Below are 17,795 nucleotides of genomic sequence, written 5' to 3'. Positions count from 1 at the left end.
TCATCTATTTTTAAAGAAATATATTCAACATTTCTAATATTTCAATTCAAAAAATAAAAAATTCTGTTTTGTAAAAAAAAAAAAAAAAAGTTGGGACCGTGGAAAAATTCCACGGCTTGGGTAGTTTTAATAATGTTCTTTGATCATGGTTATTATTATTAAATTATTTTTTTAATTGGGTAAAAATAAAAATGTCGGTTAGTTATGTACGTCCCGGAGGCCATAATCATTCCGTGCATTTTCACGAATCACGAGTGTGTTTTTCACAAATTAATTTTTGAAATATTGTGTCCATTGAATCTCATTCTGAGTAATTTTCTGGCAAATTAACTGGCCTGAATTTAGTTTAAAAATGAGACGATAACTTTTGTCATCTCATCTCAATATATTATTCCATAATTAAACATAATAATAAGAAATAAGAGTTATCTTATCATTTTAAAATAGCCTATCCAAATTTTCAAGGGATTTAGACATTACAATAACTTACAATTTAAGTTTTATTTTTGACTGATATTTATCATGGATTCATGGACGGTGAAGGATTAAGATACTATTAAAATCAGTAAATTTTTATTTGTGTACATTAGAATAGACTATTTATGTAAAATTAAATAGCTCAGTTGAATGTCGCACCTTACCTTTTTAAATAATGTGTGCAATAATTGTTTGATATATTTTCATACTTATTTTCTATATTTCATAATGTTTGAATTTCATTACTATAAGACTTTTAGAAGTCGATTATATTTTTAGTTTTGCCGAAACTGAAATTATTTATTTGGACAAACAATTAGAAGAATTTTTTTCACAATAAGTATCTAAAAATGTATTCACAGACGTGTTGATAGGACTAAATACTTATAATTAATCATCAATTAGATTTAGTATTCAAAATTTATAATTTTCATTCTATTAAATTAAGTTTAATCCACTAGAGTACATAACAAGACTTGATTAGATAACAAATAATAGAAAATATAACACGGAAATTATTAGTTTTAAAAAAATTAAACCTAATTATTTCTGTAATTAATCAGGATATGACTATAGAATAAACCTATATAAAGCGTTCATACTTAAAAGGAAGTTATACTTATTGATATTAACAAACAATTAAGAATTAAAATAGTAAAATTCTGTCAAAGTCCTACCTAATTCTGAAGTCTAGCAATGCAATCAAAACTTACACCCAAATATCCTCTTTTAAAATCTAATCCAGAAAAAAGTGTAGACTAATTCTAACTCATCCTCCACATAAAAGGGTCATTTCAAGTTGTCGTTGCAAGTTGCTGCTCAAGGCTATACAGTCGCGGTTGTAAGATATTTAGATATTATTGTTATTTTAGTTATTTCTTTCTTTTGTTTGTTCTTCAAATTCAATATATCGATTATTGTAAGGAGTAATTAGTTGAAAATTGTACAGATTTTTTTATTTATATCCAAAAAATAAATAAAATTTTAAAAAATATCATAATCCCGACTGAAATTCGAAATTTACCCAAACCGGTTATCCAATAACCGGATTTGGGACAAATGTCCGGTTAGTGGATTCCCGAACTCGAGAAATAAAACCGGTTAACCACTAACCGAAAAGTTGTGTGTTTTTAAAAAAAAAAAACAGAAATTTCTAATTTTTTTATTTTTTGTATTAAAATATTAGAAATGTTGAATATATTTCTTTGAAAATAGATGGAATACAATATAATTTGATTTATTAGAAAGACTGCAACAAATAACCCGGATCAATATTTTTCAGGCCGGATTTTTCGCGGCTGTAAGAAAAATTAATATATTTATTTATGTGTTATTGGAAAAAAATAAAAATGTTTAGATTCTGAGTTATTGATCCCGGTTCAAAAGTCACTTCTAGGTAATCCATAAAATATTGTGATCTTTCTATGACATTTAATTTATGAAAAGTTGTATCTATTTTTGAAAAAAAACAAAAACTTTAATTTATTTAATGATTGTTTTTCAAAAAGAATTCTCAAAATAGATACAACTTTTTATAAATTAAATGTACTAGAAAGATCATAATATTTTCTGGATTACCTAGAAGTGACTTTTGAACCGGGATCAATAACTCATAATCTAAACATTTTTATTTTTTTCCAATAACACATAAAGAAATATATTAATTTTTCTTACAGCCGCGAAAAATCCGGCCTGAAAAATATTGATCCGAGTTATTTGTTGTAGTCTTTCTAATAAATCAAATTAGATTATATTCCATCTATTTTTAAAGAAATATATTCAACATTTCTAATATTTTAATACAAAAAATAAAAAATTTCTGTTTTAAAAAAAAAAGAAAAAAAAAAGAAAGAAAAGCAAAATGCACAAATGCACAAATGCACAAATCCGGTTAACCAATAACCGGACTTAAATCAAATTTCCGGTTAATGGTTAACCGGACTATTTCAACGGGTCCGAGAAATGGTTAACCGGAAATTTGATTTGAGTCCGGTTACTGGTTAACCGGCTTGGGTAGTTTTGCAATTTTAATAGCTAGTTGGTTATTTTTTAAAATTTTATTTATTTTTCGGAGATATATAAAAAAAATTGGAAAATTGTAAGTTCATAGATTTGAAAAATATTATGATTACGCTCCGCTGTTTGTTACGTAGGTATCAATATTCTCTGAATATTACGCCACTGATAAATGTAAATTAAGCATTTAAAATACCGCGACAGCATACTTTTAACACGTTACTAAATGGGTCATACAATTTTTTTTCGTTTAGTCAGCCAAAAAAAGAAAAGGAAAACGAATTCAATGCAAATTTTCAGGAGAGAGAATTGCCGAGATTTTATTTTAATAAGTTAGGCTATGTTAATATGCATAGCGCATAACGGTGTGTATTAGGAATTAATATCTCTATTTTTAAAGTTCAAACAAACTAAACAGTTTGACGTGTTTCGTACAAAAATATTCTTGTTAATTAAATTTTAATCACTTGATCTAGACTATTCAAAATTGGCGATTTTTATTTATCTTAAAATAAAAAAATAAAAAATTTACTTTGTAAAATTATTTTTATATAAAGCTCGTGAACAATTTAAATTGACTATTAGAACTTAAGAAACAAAAATATTAATCCGATACGAATTCCAAAAGCATGGCACCTAGCTTCTCTTTTTGGCATCCTTCACATTTTACATTGGGAAATATGTTTGTTAGCATGAGGCTTATGAAATGAAATGACATATTCTTTTTTTTCTGCTGAATAAAATATTTTTTTCTAAAAATAAAAACATATAATGAATAAAATATTTTTATTTGATTTCAGGTTAAGGTTAAGAAGAAGGAAAAGCACATTTTTTTCTAGATCTTATATAATAGAAAGAAATGCGCGTTCTGAGATGTAAAGTGGAAGAGATGTTCTAATTGAAAGCAATAAAGTACCTCGTATTTTACCATCTGCTTCTGGTTGTCTCGCAATACCCGCTTAAAAAAAAATTTGATTCCGAGAAAATATTATTTCTTGAGATTGAGAATGAAAAAATAAAAGAATTGACAGAATACCAAATGTTAATTGAGGATCAAGAAAAACAAGAATTAAGTTCGTAATATCAAACATTGATTGAGAAACACTCTTTCTATGCAAATAAATACTTTATTTCATTTGATTACCCATGCCTACTCTAAGGCTTTATTGTTTTTAGGATCTCAAGTTGCTCTAGCTAGCTTGCATCAATGGCAAAACTACATATATTTCAAATTATACGTCAGAATTTAAATTTGGAGTATACTAAAGTATAATTTTTTGGAAAGTTACAAGAGGTTAACACGTTAATTTAGTATTTAATTATTTTTTTCTAGGAAAATTGAAAATCGAGCCTTCATTTATGAGATTGTGCATAACTATTTAGTATTTTTGTAAGATAAAGACAAGAAACAAGTGTCTAACTTTCTGTTTCATTTAATGAAACATAATTGTTCATACAAAGAGAGGGACACAAGTGCAGAGCAACTAATGACAACTACTACAAAATATAAGGCCATAACTAATACCAAATGTGACTAATCACAAGACTATAAAAGGTAAGTAGAAGTAAACTAAGAAGTAGCAGAACTATCAATTGAAGAAGGGCTAGAAGCCACAGTAGACGAGTCAGTAGAGGAAGAGAGGGGGATTAAAATTCCATGGTGTCCAATAGTTTGAAATGCAGCATCAATATTTGCAATTTCAGCTCGAGCCCTAATATAGTCTGATAAATCAGACCCTTCTAAACCATGACCAGGGTCGGTTTCCTCTGAATTCAATGGACTGCTCGGGGTACCTGAATCCGACATTATTATCAATGGACATTCCTGATGCAAAGATGAAACATCCATAGGCAAAATTAAAGTTAATTTAAAATAAGAATCATCTAATCTAGCCTTACACCAATAGGAAGTTAATGCAATAATGACAGAACCAACAGAACTTAGAGATGGAACAGGTGTTTGGTCAAAACAAATTTTATTTCTAGTAAGCCATACTAACCATAAGGTAGTAGCCCTAATTAATTCTACAAGCGTCTAACTTTAAATATTTATAAAAAGAGGATTTGGAACATACATCCTACTCTCGCATAGAAAACATTATCTTTAGCCTTTAGGCTAACCAATAGATCAGATACTAATTTTAATTTAAAAAAAAATAAAACTAATTGGGGAACTTTTTGTTGAGAATACGAGTACCTGAAAGCAATCACACAACACAGAAAGAAAGAAAATCAAGAGAGAATCACAATCAGAACACACAGATTTTACGTGGGAAACCCTCTAGGGGAAGAAAACCCACGGCCGCTCGCCAAACAAAATCCACTATTTCTCAAAGTCAGTTACAACAAATTACAGAGAGATTTAATGCATATATAAAATACAAAACCCACTGAAAGGGTGCGAAAAACGGATTAATCTGGACCGCACATCTTAATGAGTAATTTGACTAATCTGGACCGTCGGTTAAAGGATTTTCATGCAATTGACTTCTCTGAAAATAAAATTATCCCAGCTAAACTGCTTCGTAGTCTCAGACATCGCTCACAGGGGGCTGCCGCCCCCCTGTCACCCCCCGCATACTCCTAGAATCAGGCCCGCATACATAACACTTTTTGTGAACATTTAAAATTTAGAAATTGTATTTTTAGGATTATATTTTTTAAATTTTCTCGTTCGCTTTTTCATTTAGGCTCTAATTAATTTTTTGTGTACCTCTCTTTTTTGTGGGGGAGAAAGTGGGTGGTTGGTAAGGCTGGATGCCATCGCTACATCCTAAAGCAAAGCGGGATGAATTGTTGCTTACTCAAGGCATTGCCAACTACCAAAATGACTTTGATTAATTATAAGCCGTGCTGACACTGCAAACTATTTTTCTTATGCAGAATTGCTCTATTGAACAGTATGCTCAGGTCTAGCTAATACAAAATAAAAGATAAGTGGCACATAACGTGTAAGTGCCACCATTTGTAGTGCTTGGTGTAGTGACACCATTTGTACAGGCAGCAGACTCTCTATCCAAATACAAAAGAGACGCCCATAACTAACTTTGACCAGTCAACGCTGGTAACTCATCTAACAGGGACCAAACAGCTGATGCTTCCAGAATTCATTATTTCTATAGAGAGTACCGAATTAGGACTCTATAGGTCAATTAACAGTCTAACAGAAGGCTCTGATTGAACCAAAAAGAGGTTTTCAAAGCCTACCCGGCCTAATACATCATATAATTGCAACAATTAAGGAGCCAACTACCAGCTTTCTTCCTTACCCTTTATGATTGAAATGAATAGAGATTGGAACATAGGATGATGAACATTTTTAAGATGATAATCCAGCATATAGTTCAGCTTATTCAAACACTTTTAACATATCAAGAAACCAGCAGCAACATTTAAGTGTAAACAAGAGAGAACTAAATATTTAACATGGACCATAACTAGCACGATTAACTGTTTTTCTCCATTCCACAGTCTCTCAAAAATATTTTCTCCATGCTCACTTCCTCAAAGGCCAATTTTTCAAGCAATTCAGATCTGCATCAAACCTGTAAACTTTACCACCCACAAGGGTAAGTGGAGCAACTTGATTCCCGTACCTTAATCTCTCAAGGTTATTTTGGTCATTATCACACCATACAAGAGCCTCGTGAAGTTGTCCTTTCTTCCAGCAGATGTTGACAGTGACCCTTCCCCGAGCCTTCAACCCCTTGACGCAACCATTGGGCCACTTATCCCTTGGTAAGGCAGGAAGCAAGTGCAGCTCCTGTTCTGTGCTTTGTACAAGGATTTCGGCAATGCCAGCTGTGAAACTGTAATAGATGACAACGACCGGATTTTACTAAATGAGGACGAAGTCTATTCATGTGTCCGTGACCATAAGAGTTTTGCAGTGTGCATACCATTACTAACCAGTCAGAAATTCAGTGGTGGATCCACATTAGGACAATTGAACTTTTAATTTTTTTTGCAAGGACTTGCATCATATGAACTTTAGGCAAAAAAATTTCTTGAAAGCCTTCTTACAGGCCTAGAAGCTTTAATATTTTAATGTGCCTAGTACATAATGGTGCTGTACAGTACAGTGATTTGACATTTAATTAATGTGTCACTCAAAGTCATATTTAACAGCTTTAATTCAGCCAACATTCACATAAAAGCATGGTATCAGAAACATAACTGACCGGTATCAAATTCTACGATCATAAATGTGCTTCAAATTTGCATAGGACAACTTACAACTATGTTACCATACATAATAGTTACAGTACTGGTCACCTTTTCCCACAATGTTACTCCATGTTGGAATAGACAACCCATGAGTTCTTCAGTTCTGAATCAGAGTAATTCATTTATTAAGTAGCCACTTTTTTACAACTGATATACTGTATATTTCTGTACAAGTACCGGCAAGATCATGACTTGTTGGTAATCTTATGTTCTCAAATAAGACCATAAAGCATTCCAAGTTCTTGATAAATTTAGAACAATTGATTACCCAAAATTAGCATCAATCTGAAAAGGTGGGTGCGCGGTGAACATATTGCTATAAAGACCTCCTTCATAGTCACTCTCGTGAGCTGGGTCCACCAGGTCAAACAAACGCTTTACCATGGTGTATGCATGCTCACTGCTACGCAGCCTGGCCCACAATGCCATCTTCCATACAGTTGACCACCCAGGACCCTCATCACCTATGAATATAACATAAACTTAAGATTAACTTAATAATTCCATTGTCTGTATGATTTGACAAATTATAGTCAACAAAGCATTGCAATTGACAGAAAATGCTTTTCAAATTTCAAATTGCCAATTATCACCCTGAACATTGTGAATATGCGTAAAAATGAAGCTGACCTATCAGATAATGTAAAGAAAATAATCATATGGTTAGCTATCTGACAAATCTTGGTCATTCTTCAAATGAAGATTTTCTGGTTAAATTTAAATTTAAAAAAAAAGAAGCAAAAGCCACCCAAAAATTTGTCTTGCTCAACTTAATCTTGGTTTCGACAGTTTGGTGCTGGTTGCAGATATGAAAAAAAACATCAGAGCTTTGGTTGTGAATATTGTTACAAGTACTTTCCTTCCATAGATGTTAAAAGATTAAAAAACAAAAACCTCTTTTGTGAAGGCTATTAGCAACTGCTTTGCAAAGGTCAGGTGATTTCTCAGGTGTAATGGTATGTCCAGGGAAAAGGCCGAAGAGATGGGACACATGTCGGTGATGGATTTCTGGGTCTTGAAAATCTATTGCCTGTGTCGCAACACATAGGTTAAAATGTGAGACATAAAAAATTAAACAGATTGTTAACAGAAACTGAAATAAGTGAATGTTGAATGAAGACTATGTTTACCCATTCCATGAGGGTGCTGTCTCTTGCAATTTTATAAGGAGGAAGATTTGGTAACGCAGTCTTTATTTTGTTAACCAAATCACTTTCAGATTTTTCTAGAATCTATATTAGAAAGACAGAAATAGATATTAAATTTCAAGTTCAGATCATACATTTAGAGATTACAGCTACTTAATCACTAAAAAGAGCATTAATTTATCCCAGTACAAGTAAAAAAGGAACCATTCAACTTCTTAAATGCATAGAGAGATACAGGCATAAAAATATTTTGAGCATCACCTCAGCAGCTGAAATAACACTAAAAAATATTTCTCGAATTATTGCCATGTCCATGGTTGTAGAACAGCTGACACTTGCATTCTTTCCATCAGGAGCGATAAATGCATGCTCAGGAGAGGTTGATGGGTTGGTCTCCAAGTAGCCATTACTCCCTGTTATTAACCAATCCAGTAAATATGAAGCACAACCTTCTAGAAGGGGATAGGCTGTCTTCTCCAAGAAGCCCTACATTACTTAAGATGTTTTAAGGTTTTACAATAGATATGCTCATATGCATGCCAGTATGCACATCACTAGATTTATGTAGCAGCGCAAGGAGAATATGAAAAGAAAAAACGAAGAAATGATTCCAAAAGGAACCTGTAGATTTGTTATACTCAACTACCAGCATTGCTCACGAGCCGAGTAGAATTGTACATTCTTACAGGATGCCCTAGTCAGGTCCTGTACTGGGATGCAAACATGTTATCTCTTGGGTGTTTAATTAAATATTTTGAGGCTTTAACACTATGTCATGGCTAAAACAATGCGTTAAAATATTAAACGAATCTTGGTTTGGTGCATTTATATACTAAAATATTTAATTTCTTGCATATTTTACGCGTGCATGTTCTAAGCAACAATTTCACATACAGCCCTGCAAAACAAGAAAAATTGTCCATATCTCTGATGCCATAGAAATTATCAATCTATTGCAAATGGCATGAACATGTTAGCCCTCATTGAATTCATAAAGATGCCCTAACTATCGGTAGCTTTTGGACTTCTATGTAAATTGGTGTAGATATACAAAATAGTTACTTTATCCAATGTGTAAGAATAGTGCTCCCACATGTGAGTACAAAGCCAGGCTCCACCCATGGGCCATAGTGCCCATACAGGGTCCCCGCGATCCGGTGAAGTTTTGGCCCATATGTCAGTCACTTGATGTGCCACCCAACCGTTCACCTCATAATTGACCTGTTAGACAGTCATGGTGCATTACCATAATGATATAAAGAGCTTGAAATACATTGGTTTGGGTTGGGTCAGGTCGGGTCGGGTTGGGTTAGGGTCAGCTAAAATCAGGTTCAGTTTCAGGTAACTGTGGTTTGATTGGTTTTGAGTTGTGCGACTTTTCAAATGCTCAGGTTGGATCTGCTGGGGTCTGGGTCCTTTGACTTTTCAAAATTCTCAGGTCTGGCTGTTCCGGTTTAGTGGTTCCCTCTGATTATTTTACTATTTGAAGGTACTAGCTCGGATCTGGTAATTCAGAAGGATCCTTCAGGTTTGATCAAATTTTGCCAGCTCCATACCTTACAGACCCAATGACTCTTTCTTCCATTGTTTGTTTTAGTTTCCTATGGCAGTCTGAGTTAGACCAAATATTCCACATGATGTACAGCTAATACCCAAAATTCGTAATTCACGACTAACACTGAACTGTTTTGTGTAGCTTGCAAACAAACATTAAATCAAGTCAAGCTAACTTATATTTTTAGTTTTTTTTTACTTTTAAGTTTGAATAAAAGTATAAAACTGCTTATAACCCCACTTGGTTTAGTTATTATGAAAAGACTCGAGAGAATATTTAGTCAATTTCTCTTGATGAAGCATTAGGTCTGATATTTTGTATCCTTCCATGATTAAGAAAGGAAAAACAATTAGGGGAGTCATCCAAAAAAAAAAAAACTAGAGTGGTAATCCAAAATAATCCCAAAGATCAGTGTAGTCATAAATATTAGAAATGTTTGATAGTTTTGCAAATACAGTACATGCTGGATTTAATTGAAAATAACACTGTCTGACTTGATGTATAGTGATAGTGTAGCATTAAAAGGAAGATAAATCTCACCTTGGCTGTTTTACTCCCATTGACTGAAAGAGAGGAAATAAAGTCAAATAAAGGCTCTTGACATTCACTAAGATCGCACGGAAGTGCTGGCCAGTAATTCATTTGAAGGTTTATATTCAAGTGTGGGGCTGCACTGGAAAGGGGATAGAAAAATAAATTGTTAAACAGAAAAGCAATAGAAGCAAAAAGTTAACATTTGGCCATCAATAAGAGATTTAGAATTTACACCCTAAAGCATATAATCATTGCTCCCACAATTTTCTTTTTTAAAAATAGAAAATGATCTTCATTGCTTGTGTAGAAACAATAAGTAATAAGCAAGGGGTACTTTTATCCGTTAGAAGTGTCTGTGCAGTATTTCTCACGTTCATCCATGGCATTCTCATTTTGCAGGGGTATAGCTGATGTCTTAGTTTTAAAGGGGTAAAGATGAAACTTTAACATAAGAAAGAGAGGAAACATACTCCCAAGCTGGCTCAGTATCCTTGTTCCAGATCCCCTGCAAATTTGAAACTTGCGTACCAGGCCTCGAACTTGAAATAAGCAGGTACCTCCCATAATGAAACAAAAGCTCAACCAGAGTTTGATCTTCATCATCCTTATAACTCTTTATTCTATCTGCTGTAGACTTACTTGCTGCATCTGCATTCGCGTCGTCTCCAAGTTGCAAAGTAACTCTTTGAAACAAGTTCTTATAATCATCCAAATGGTACTGGTAAGTATCAGAGTAAGATAAGCCCTTTATCTTATCAAATGTGCTCTGAGCAACTGATTGTGGGTCCACTGTAGAGTTGGTCGGTCTGACAAAGGGGCCAGCAAAGGAAGAGGCAGCAGTTAGAAGCAAAACTACCGAGTCTGCATTACTGACATTCAAGGTCTTTCCATCTGAAGATTTTACTGTACCATTTGATACTTGGAGACCAAGTATGACAGAGAATTTGATCCCAGCTGGTGTATCATTTGAGCTCGGACAGATCCCCTCTAGTATGATCTGATTCGAACTATTAATACTTATAGTGTGATGTAATTGGCTGGTTAAGGATACAGCAAAGGAAACAGAGCCAGATTTGTTTGCGGAAACCTTGGTGAATATTGCTTGGTGTGGCTTTGAAGAGAAGTGTTGCCTTGTGTATTGTACCTCTCCTATGTTGTATGAAACAGTAACACAGGCAGTATTCAGGTCAAGTTCTCTTCTGTACGAAGTGTATGAGTTGCCTAACTCAGTAAAATCTAGATCGAGATCACCAAGGGGTTGATACACCTAAATTTACAGATGAAAATGAAACAATGAGTATGAGACTGGTTTGTGCCAGTATAAAACTTGCACATGAACGGACTGGAGCATATAACACACTTGAACAGTTCTTCATTAAAAGAAAATAAATAAATGCTGCAACAAACGAATAGATGAAACTGAAATGCTGTTGGTACACTTGGAAAAGTGTAACCTACATTTACACATCTAATTTAAACTGACCAACAATTAGTCATAGATATGATTCGGAATATCTCTGTCATAACCATCTGAAAATCTAGGTCTGAATTGAATATTTAAAAAATAAACCCAATTTAAACTGCACAGCTGACATTCTCGGTATCTAAACAAAGAAAAATCTAATATACCAGAATCCTAAGTTATTCACTTATTCTCATCCAAAGTCGACACACACCCAAAAATAACCCTACCCCACCCAAAGGCTTGCCACCTGTACCTCAAGGAAATTATTTAGTTACTTTAATAGATTAAAGCAGTGGGAGTTAGGAGCATACAGCAGAATGCTCGCCAGAGAGATCGAAGGCAGCAGCAGTAGCCTGAGAAAACCTCCCATTGTCAACGAGCTTTCTAACATTTGAAAGAACTGTGGGTGCACTAGAGTTTGTATATTTTCCCGGTTCACCTGTCCATAGTGTATCATCTGCACCAAAATTTATATTCTCATTAAGTGACTATGAGGTATTTTCTAATTTCTATTTTTCTAGAGAGAAGTACTTTTTGTGGAAGAACTAATCATTAGGAATGGTGAGTTTTCTGTCACCCTTCCAAAAGAACAAGACAGTTAGATATTCACTTGCCATGCCGAAATTTTTAAAAATACCCTCCTCTGAAAAAAAAAAATAAACCAAAAGACCACTTATTTCTAAGAATTCCAGATTTAACCAGACCGTTATTTGATGTTGCGGCCCCTAGTTTTTTCTTCATTTATTTTTAATAACTCCATTTAAATAAATTCATTTCTTAATTTATTTTTAATTGTTCTAGCTTATTAACAAATGATTCGAGATGTCAAATGCTTTGAAAACGCTGGGGGATTTTGGCAACTATAACGAGTTCGAGATAACCGCGACTGATGAGAAAGTAAACCAATACATGCCTGACAATTCTAGCCGGTTTACCAAGGCCAATTTTAAATACAAGATCGTCATCAAGGATGATAAGACAGTGTAATGCACATGTCAGAAGCCTCAATTAGAGAGAATATTGTGTTTTCATTCGGTGTGTCGTCTCCGAGGCATCGACCCTGACAGTTTTGTAAGTCACTCCTACCCCATCCAGACACTGATTAGCACATGGAGAGCTGCTCGTGATGCTCGAGGTTGATACAATGTTTATTTTATTCAACTTCAACTTAAAAATAATATATTGAAACAATTTTTTAACAATTATTTTTGTTTGTAAATTTGCAGGTTGAAAAGCAATGGATTGAATGTTTATTTAGTATTTGTAATAACATTGTTTTTAGTGGAAATGCAGTTTCTATTATTATCTGATGAAAAAAGAGTACACCTTGCTTGTTTATATATTTAGGAAAATAAAACAAATACATAGACTAAAATTTATTATATATGAAACACAAACTAAATCAAAATAAACCTAAAATAAAATAAAATCTTGTAACCTACTTTTTTTTCTTAAAAAAAAAAAAAATAGGGCTGCAATGACAAATGGCTGCCCCAAAATGAAGGCCACAACGTCAAATGGCGACTTAGGTAAATCTGGAATTCCCATAAATCAGTGGTCTTTTAGTTTATTTTTTTCTGGAGGGTATTTGTAAAAATTTCGACTGGCCATGGGCGTAACAACTTAAATTTACATTTTTATGTTACACATGCAATTGTCAGGTTAACTCCAAAAATTGTTTTTTTTTTTTTCTATTAAATACTCAAAAAAGATGGATCAAAATTAACAGTGGCCAAAGGTTGTACTAGTCCCATTTTTCTTTGCTTAAAATAAATTTTAGTCTCTTCACAAAATATTAAGAGGCACAAACAGAGGAAGGGGGATTATTTTATTGCGCCATATAATTTACCAGGAGCTAACTAACTCTTACCTACTTTGTAAGGATAACATTTTCCGAGTAGCTTAAACTGATTCAACCCTTAACCCTAGGCAAACACGGTAAAAGATTATCTTTAATGGACTTCAATCATCGGAGTTTTCAATAATTGTTGGCCGAAAAAGGATTCCTACTATTCTTTTTGTTGAGAGGATTTATTTACTCGATTCCCAAAATTTCCTGGAAAGATCATTTGTGAAACTTGAAAATTAACATAGGAAAATAGTAGTATGAAAGGGAACCAAAAGTTTCATGGCCCTGTTATCTTAATTATGCAAAGTGGATAAAGAAAAAAAGGTAAAATATTAAGAAAATATTAACATGAAACAACATTATATTATAGTATTATAATATTAATTGCTTGGTCTTTTATATAGAAGCAAGAATATCTTTCTGTTTCTTTACTACCAGGCAAACTACCTGCAGCGTGCTATTTTTTTTCAATAAACAGATCAAAATTTTGCAGGAAAAAAGAAAAAGAAAAAGAAAGGATACAAGCACAAAAAATAATTAAGTAAATTAAATTGCTCTATTGAATCAAGTATTTGTTGGATAGTTCATATTTATTGGATTATATAATTTTGCTGTGTTGTTAAGGTTTCCAAAAATCAAGATATAAATATAATTTTGTTAAATTATATTTGTAGTGAATAATGTTTACAAAAAAGGAAGAATAGTGATGAAAGCAAAACAAACATATATTTTTTATTTTTTTGCTCGGATAGTCAAAATTAATTGCTCAAAGTGTAGGAATATCTCTCTCTTACAATCTCCTATTCTATCCACTCAGAACACATTGGTACTACTTTTTATATAAGCCACATGTTTGATCTACTTGGACGTACTAAAGACCACTTTTTTTTTTAGGAAAAATTATCAAAATGCCCACTCCAAAACCTTAAAATTGTCAAAATACTACTCTAAACTTTGAAATTGTAAAAATGTCACTCCAAACTTTATTAATTTGTAATTTTGTCATTTATACTCAATTCTTATACTATTTTTATTAAAATTAGCTGAAAAATACTGTTTTGAAATACGTATTTCTGTACCGGGTTGTGCAATTCTAAAATATGTATTTCAAAACAGTAATTTTCAGTTAATTTTTAATAAAAATAGTATTAGAATTGAGTATAAATGATAAAATTAGAAATTAATGAAAATTAGAGTGACATTTTTACGATTTCAAAGTTTAGAGTGGTATTTTGACAATTTGAAGGTTTTGGAATGACAAATAACCAATTTTCTCTTTTTTTTAACTAGTGATCTGAAATTCTGAATGAATCACCGATTCAATTAACAATGAAAACAGATAAATACATAACCAGTTTAGAGTATGATGCTAACACATGGCACACCATAAAGCAAAACACACAAGCTGCATGTTGACAGCAAACAAAACACAAAGCAGTATAGACTAGACACTAGCCTCTGGCTACACAATACAACACAGACCAGTAAAATAGTACTAAATATATTTTAAATCATATAATCAAGAGATACATGACTTGGAACAATCCATATTTGGACCTAAAAATCATAAGACCTTAATTTAACTAGAATATATCAAATACATTTTACCCTCATTTTTTGTACTATTTGACCAGATTAATTATTTCTAACAGTATGGACATAGAAATATCCTTCGGATAAGTCGGGTCCGGATCCCCTAGAGTAACCCAACTTTTTTAGTTTAAGATCCGGACCATCCGATTCGAATCCGGACCAATCTGCTCTAAGATGGAGCGCATGGGGCTTATTTAATATGACGGTCCGATTCGAATCTGAAATCTAAACTCAAAAATTGAATTACTTTGGAAGATCTTAACTCCGGTTAAGACCATAGTGACAAATGAATTATTCGGGTTCGGTTCGGCGAGATAAAAAATTCGTGATTCGGGTATAATTCGGGTATAATTCGGGAATGATTCGGAATTATCCGGATCAGAAATCTCAGTCCTGCAAGGGAGCAAAAAAATAAAAAACCAAAAAAATAATTGTTCTTGGAAAAATTCAGGAAAAATTCGTGAATAATTCGTAAAATTCGGGAAAAGTTCGTAAAATTCGGGAATTATTCGGGTTTAATTCGGTCAAAGTTCGGTCAACCGAATAATTCGGTGTTCGGTTCGGCATCACCCCAAAAAAGAATTAAGCGGGTATAATTCGGATATCTTGTCACTATGGTTAAGACCCGGTACCACACGATAAGACATGCCATATAGCGTCATAACGGAACCATGTAAGAATTTCAGAATAACGCCACCCGGATCAAGCCAAATTGAGTAGCTATTGCCTATTGGCATGAGTGATGAGTCATGATTAAAACCAGGACCCACAAGGTCACAAGGATAAACCGTAAATGCATGCCTACGCTATGGGCATATCCTAAAAAAAAAAAAATACCGTAAACGATTGAGTATCGATCAGCGCTTCAGCGGACTATCATAGGGATTAACACCTACTTAAAAATAAAGAGCCAACAGAACACCTCTCTAAATGTCGTTTAAAATATTCAAAAGTCAAAAGATATGCTTCTAAAATTTGAAGACTGTCTAAAAGTGCAGACCAAAGAGCAAATGAAATTCAGAGAGAGAGATAGAACAGCATATATATGGTTTCGTATTTTTTTTTTTAGAAAAGGCCCGTAGGCATTATATGGTTTCGCATTAGTATTGAATATTGATACTGTATTGTGTTTTTTCTCAGAAAAAAGAAGAAATAGATACTGTATGTGTGTGTCAGTGTCAGTGTGTGTCAAAATGGGTGTAGGTGGGTGGGTGGGTGAGAGAGAGAGAGAGATCAGAAAATACGATTAAGCTGGAGCTTCTCTGTAGTGACGCCTCCCCAAACCATGGCCCCCAGTCGTCCATTTCCGATCGGCGCTGCATCCGTCCAGTACTTGGCCGGCTGCAAAAACACCACCTTCAACGGTCTCTCTGCCTCGCTGTCGGATTCTAGTTCGCTCGGCCAGTGTGGCCCCGTTGTGTCAGCTTCTGACGGTGCCCGCACCCAGACCCAGTCGCTGTCCTGCTCAGGTTTCGCCATGGACCTAAATCCTGATGGATGAAATTCCGAAAGAAGGAGAGTTTGCGTATAGTCCAGAGCGTGGAAGTTTGAACAAGGAACAGTGAGATGATGTCACGTGAAACAAGATCGGTTTGTTTCTGAGGAAAGGTATTCATGCGCCTGAGCTAGCATTAAATACCTAAAAAGGCATAGACCGATTTTTTAGTTCAATAAATCCAAACGGCTTTGGACAAAGATTCATCAAGTCGGTCTTAATACCGTCCGATCCATGCCAATTTGGACGAACGGTTTAGATTTACGATTCTATTTTTCTAAATCCATTTACGCATTTATTACACTAATTTTAATGCAGAACGGACAGTTTAGGTTCGGATTCGGAAAAAGTTCGTCCAAAACTCTTTGCACGAAACCCAATCCAAATACCCATTTTTTTGGAATTTTTTTTTATAGAAATTAATAAAAAAAAAAAGAAACCGAAAGAGCATAATGTTGCAATACCGATAAAAAAACGGTATAAATCTATATTACTCCGATACGCCAGTTTAGGTCCCATATCCGTATTACACGCGAATCAGATACGGATACGCACCCGATACAGCTGGATACGTCTGGACTATCAGGATAGGTCGTGACCCGCTCATGAACCGACCAAGTCCAATTGGGTATCAACATTTGTACTGATCGGGTGCGTATTTTTTTTTTCCTTTCATCTGCGAGCCTCGAACCTGGGATCTCCAATTGGGTATCAAAATTACCTACCACTGGACCGGACCAATTATGACTTGTGTTTTATTCTAACAAATGATCAATATAATTGATACTTCCGTTCAGCTTTTATTTTTTGGTTATAAATTTAATTTAAGTTGTGATTATCTAAATAAAAATATATATATATATAATAATAAAATAATATATATAATAGACGTATCGTATCCGAGATTTCTAAAAATTGCGGTATCACTGTATCCATGCAACATAGGTATAAATTCTACCGATTTAAACAATCAAAAGAGTTTAAATAGGTAAGAATTCTACCTATCTAAACTCCAAAAAAATAAAAAATAAACATTTTAGATCGGTAAGAGTTATACCGTTCTAAAATTTCACGATCTTCTATAAAATAGAAAAAAAAATGTATGTTAAGACCTGTGAAATTCATAACTATCTAAATTTTTTTTAATTTTAGAATCGGTAAAATTTGTACTGATTTTTTTATTAATATTGAAATCCATATAAATAAAAATGCGGCATGTAAATAATTAGACAACAATAACAAAAGTGAGTATAAACTATTAATTGAAGTTGAATTTTTTGTATTGAAACAAATACACCCATTTTATTATATTTCACAAGATCTACTTATTAAAACTATTATTTTATTTTACTAGTATTTTGAATATTTAATTCGTTTTATATATATGTGAGAAGAACTTAATTTTTTTTTTCGATAGTAAATATTGACATACCATA

The 17,795-nt window shown here is 33.3% G+C and overlaps 1 protein-coding gene across 2 annotated transcripts; it reads right to left on the bottom strand.

Moving 5' to 3' along the window:
* Positions 1-5,803: 5,803 nt before the first annotated feature.
* On the bottom strand, positions 5,804-16,466 carry FUC95A (1,2-alpha-L-fucosidase). Of its 2 annotated transcripts, XM_078307958.1 has the most exons (10): positions 16,109-16,466; positions 11,734-11,879; positions 10,428-11,224; positions 9,964-10,096; positions 8,931-9,089; positions 8,130-8,354; positions 7,851-7,952; positions 7,615-7,750; positions 6,989-7,184; positions 5,804-6,302 (listed from the first exon to the last, which is right to left on the bottom strand). In XM_078307958.1, the coding sequence occupies exons 1-10, from the start codon at positions 16,341-16,343 to the stop codon at positions 5,990-5,992; spliced, it is 2,442 nt and encodes an 813-aa protein (XP_078164084.1). In that variant the 5' UTR covers positions 16,344-16,466; the 3' UTR covers positions 5,804-5,989. The 2 variants fall into 2 exon arrangements, with proteins under 2 accessions (XP_078164084.1, XP_078164085.1); XM_078307959.1 differs by lacking the exon at positions 11,734-11,879 and having other exon boundaries at positions 16,109-16,219.
* Between the last annotated feature and the right edge of the window lie 1,329 nt (positions 16,467-17,795).

The sequence above is a fragment of the Carex rostrata genome, chromosome 9 (assembly GCF_964058835.1).
Source record: "Carex rostrata chromosome 9, lpCarRost1.2, whole genome shotgun sequence".
NCBI lineage: Eukaryota > Viridiplantae > Streptophyta > Magnoliopsida > Poales > Cyperaceae > Carex > Carex rostrata.
The sequence above is the reverse complement of the archived record's forward strand: the minus strand, read 5'-3'. Positions and strand labels throughout refer to the sequence as shown.

Excerpts from the sequence above, each read along its gene's own strand:
- FUC95A (XM_078307958.1), bottom strand. The coding sequence starts at position 16,343 with ATGGCGAAACCTGAGCAGGACAGCGACTGGGTCTGGGTGCGGGCACCG. Across the intron at positions 9,090-9,963 it reads ATGGGAGTAAAACAGCCAAG|GTCAATTATGAGGTGAACGG; the intron begins GTGAGATTTATC and ends ACTGTCTAACAG. Across the intron at positions 7,953-8,129 it reads GTGTTATTTCAGCTGCTGAG|ATTCTAGAAAAATCTGAAAG; the intron begins GTGATGCTCAAA and ends TTTCTAATATAG.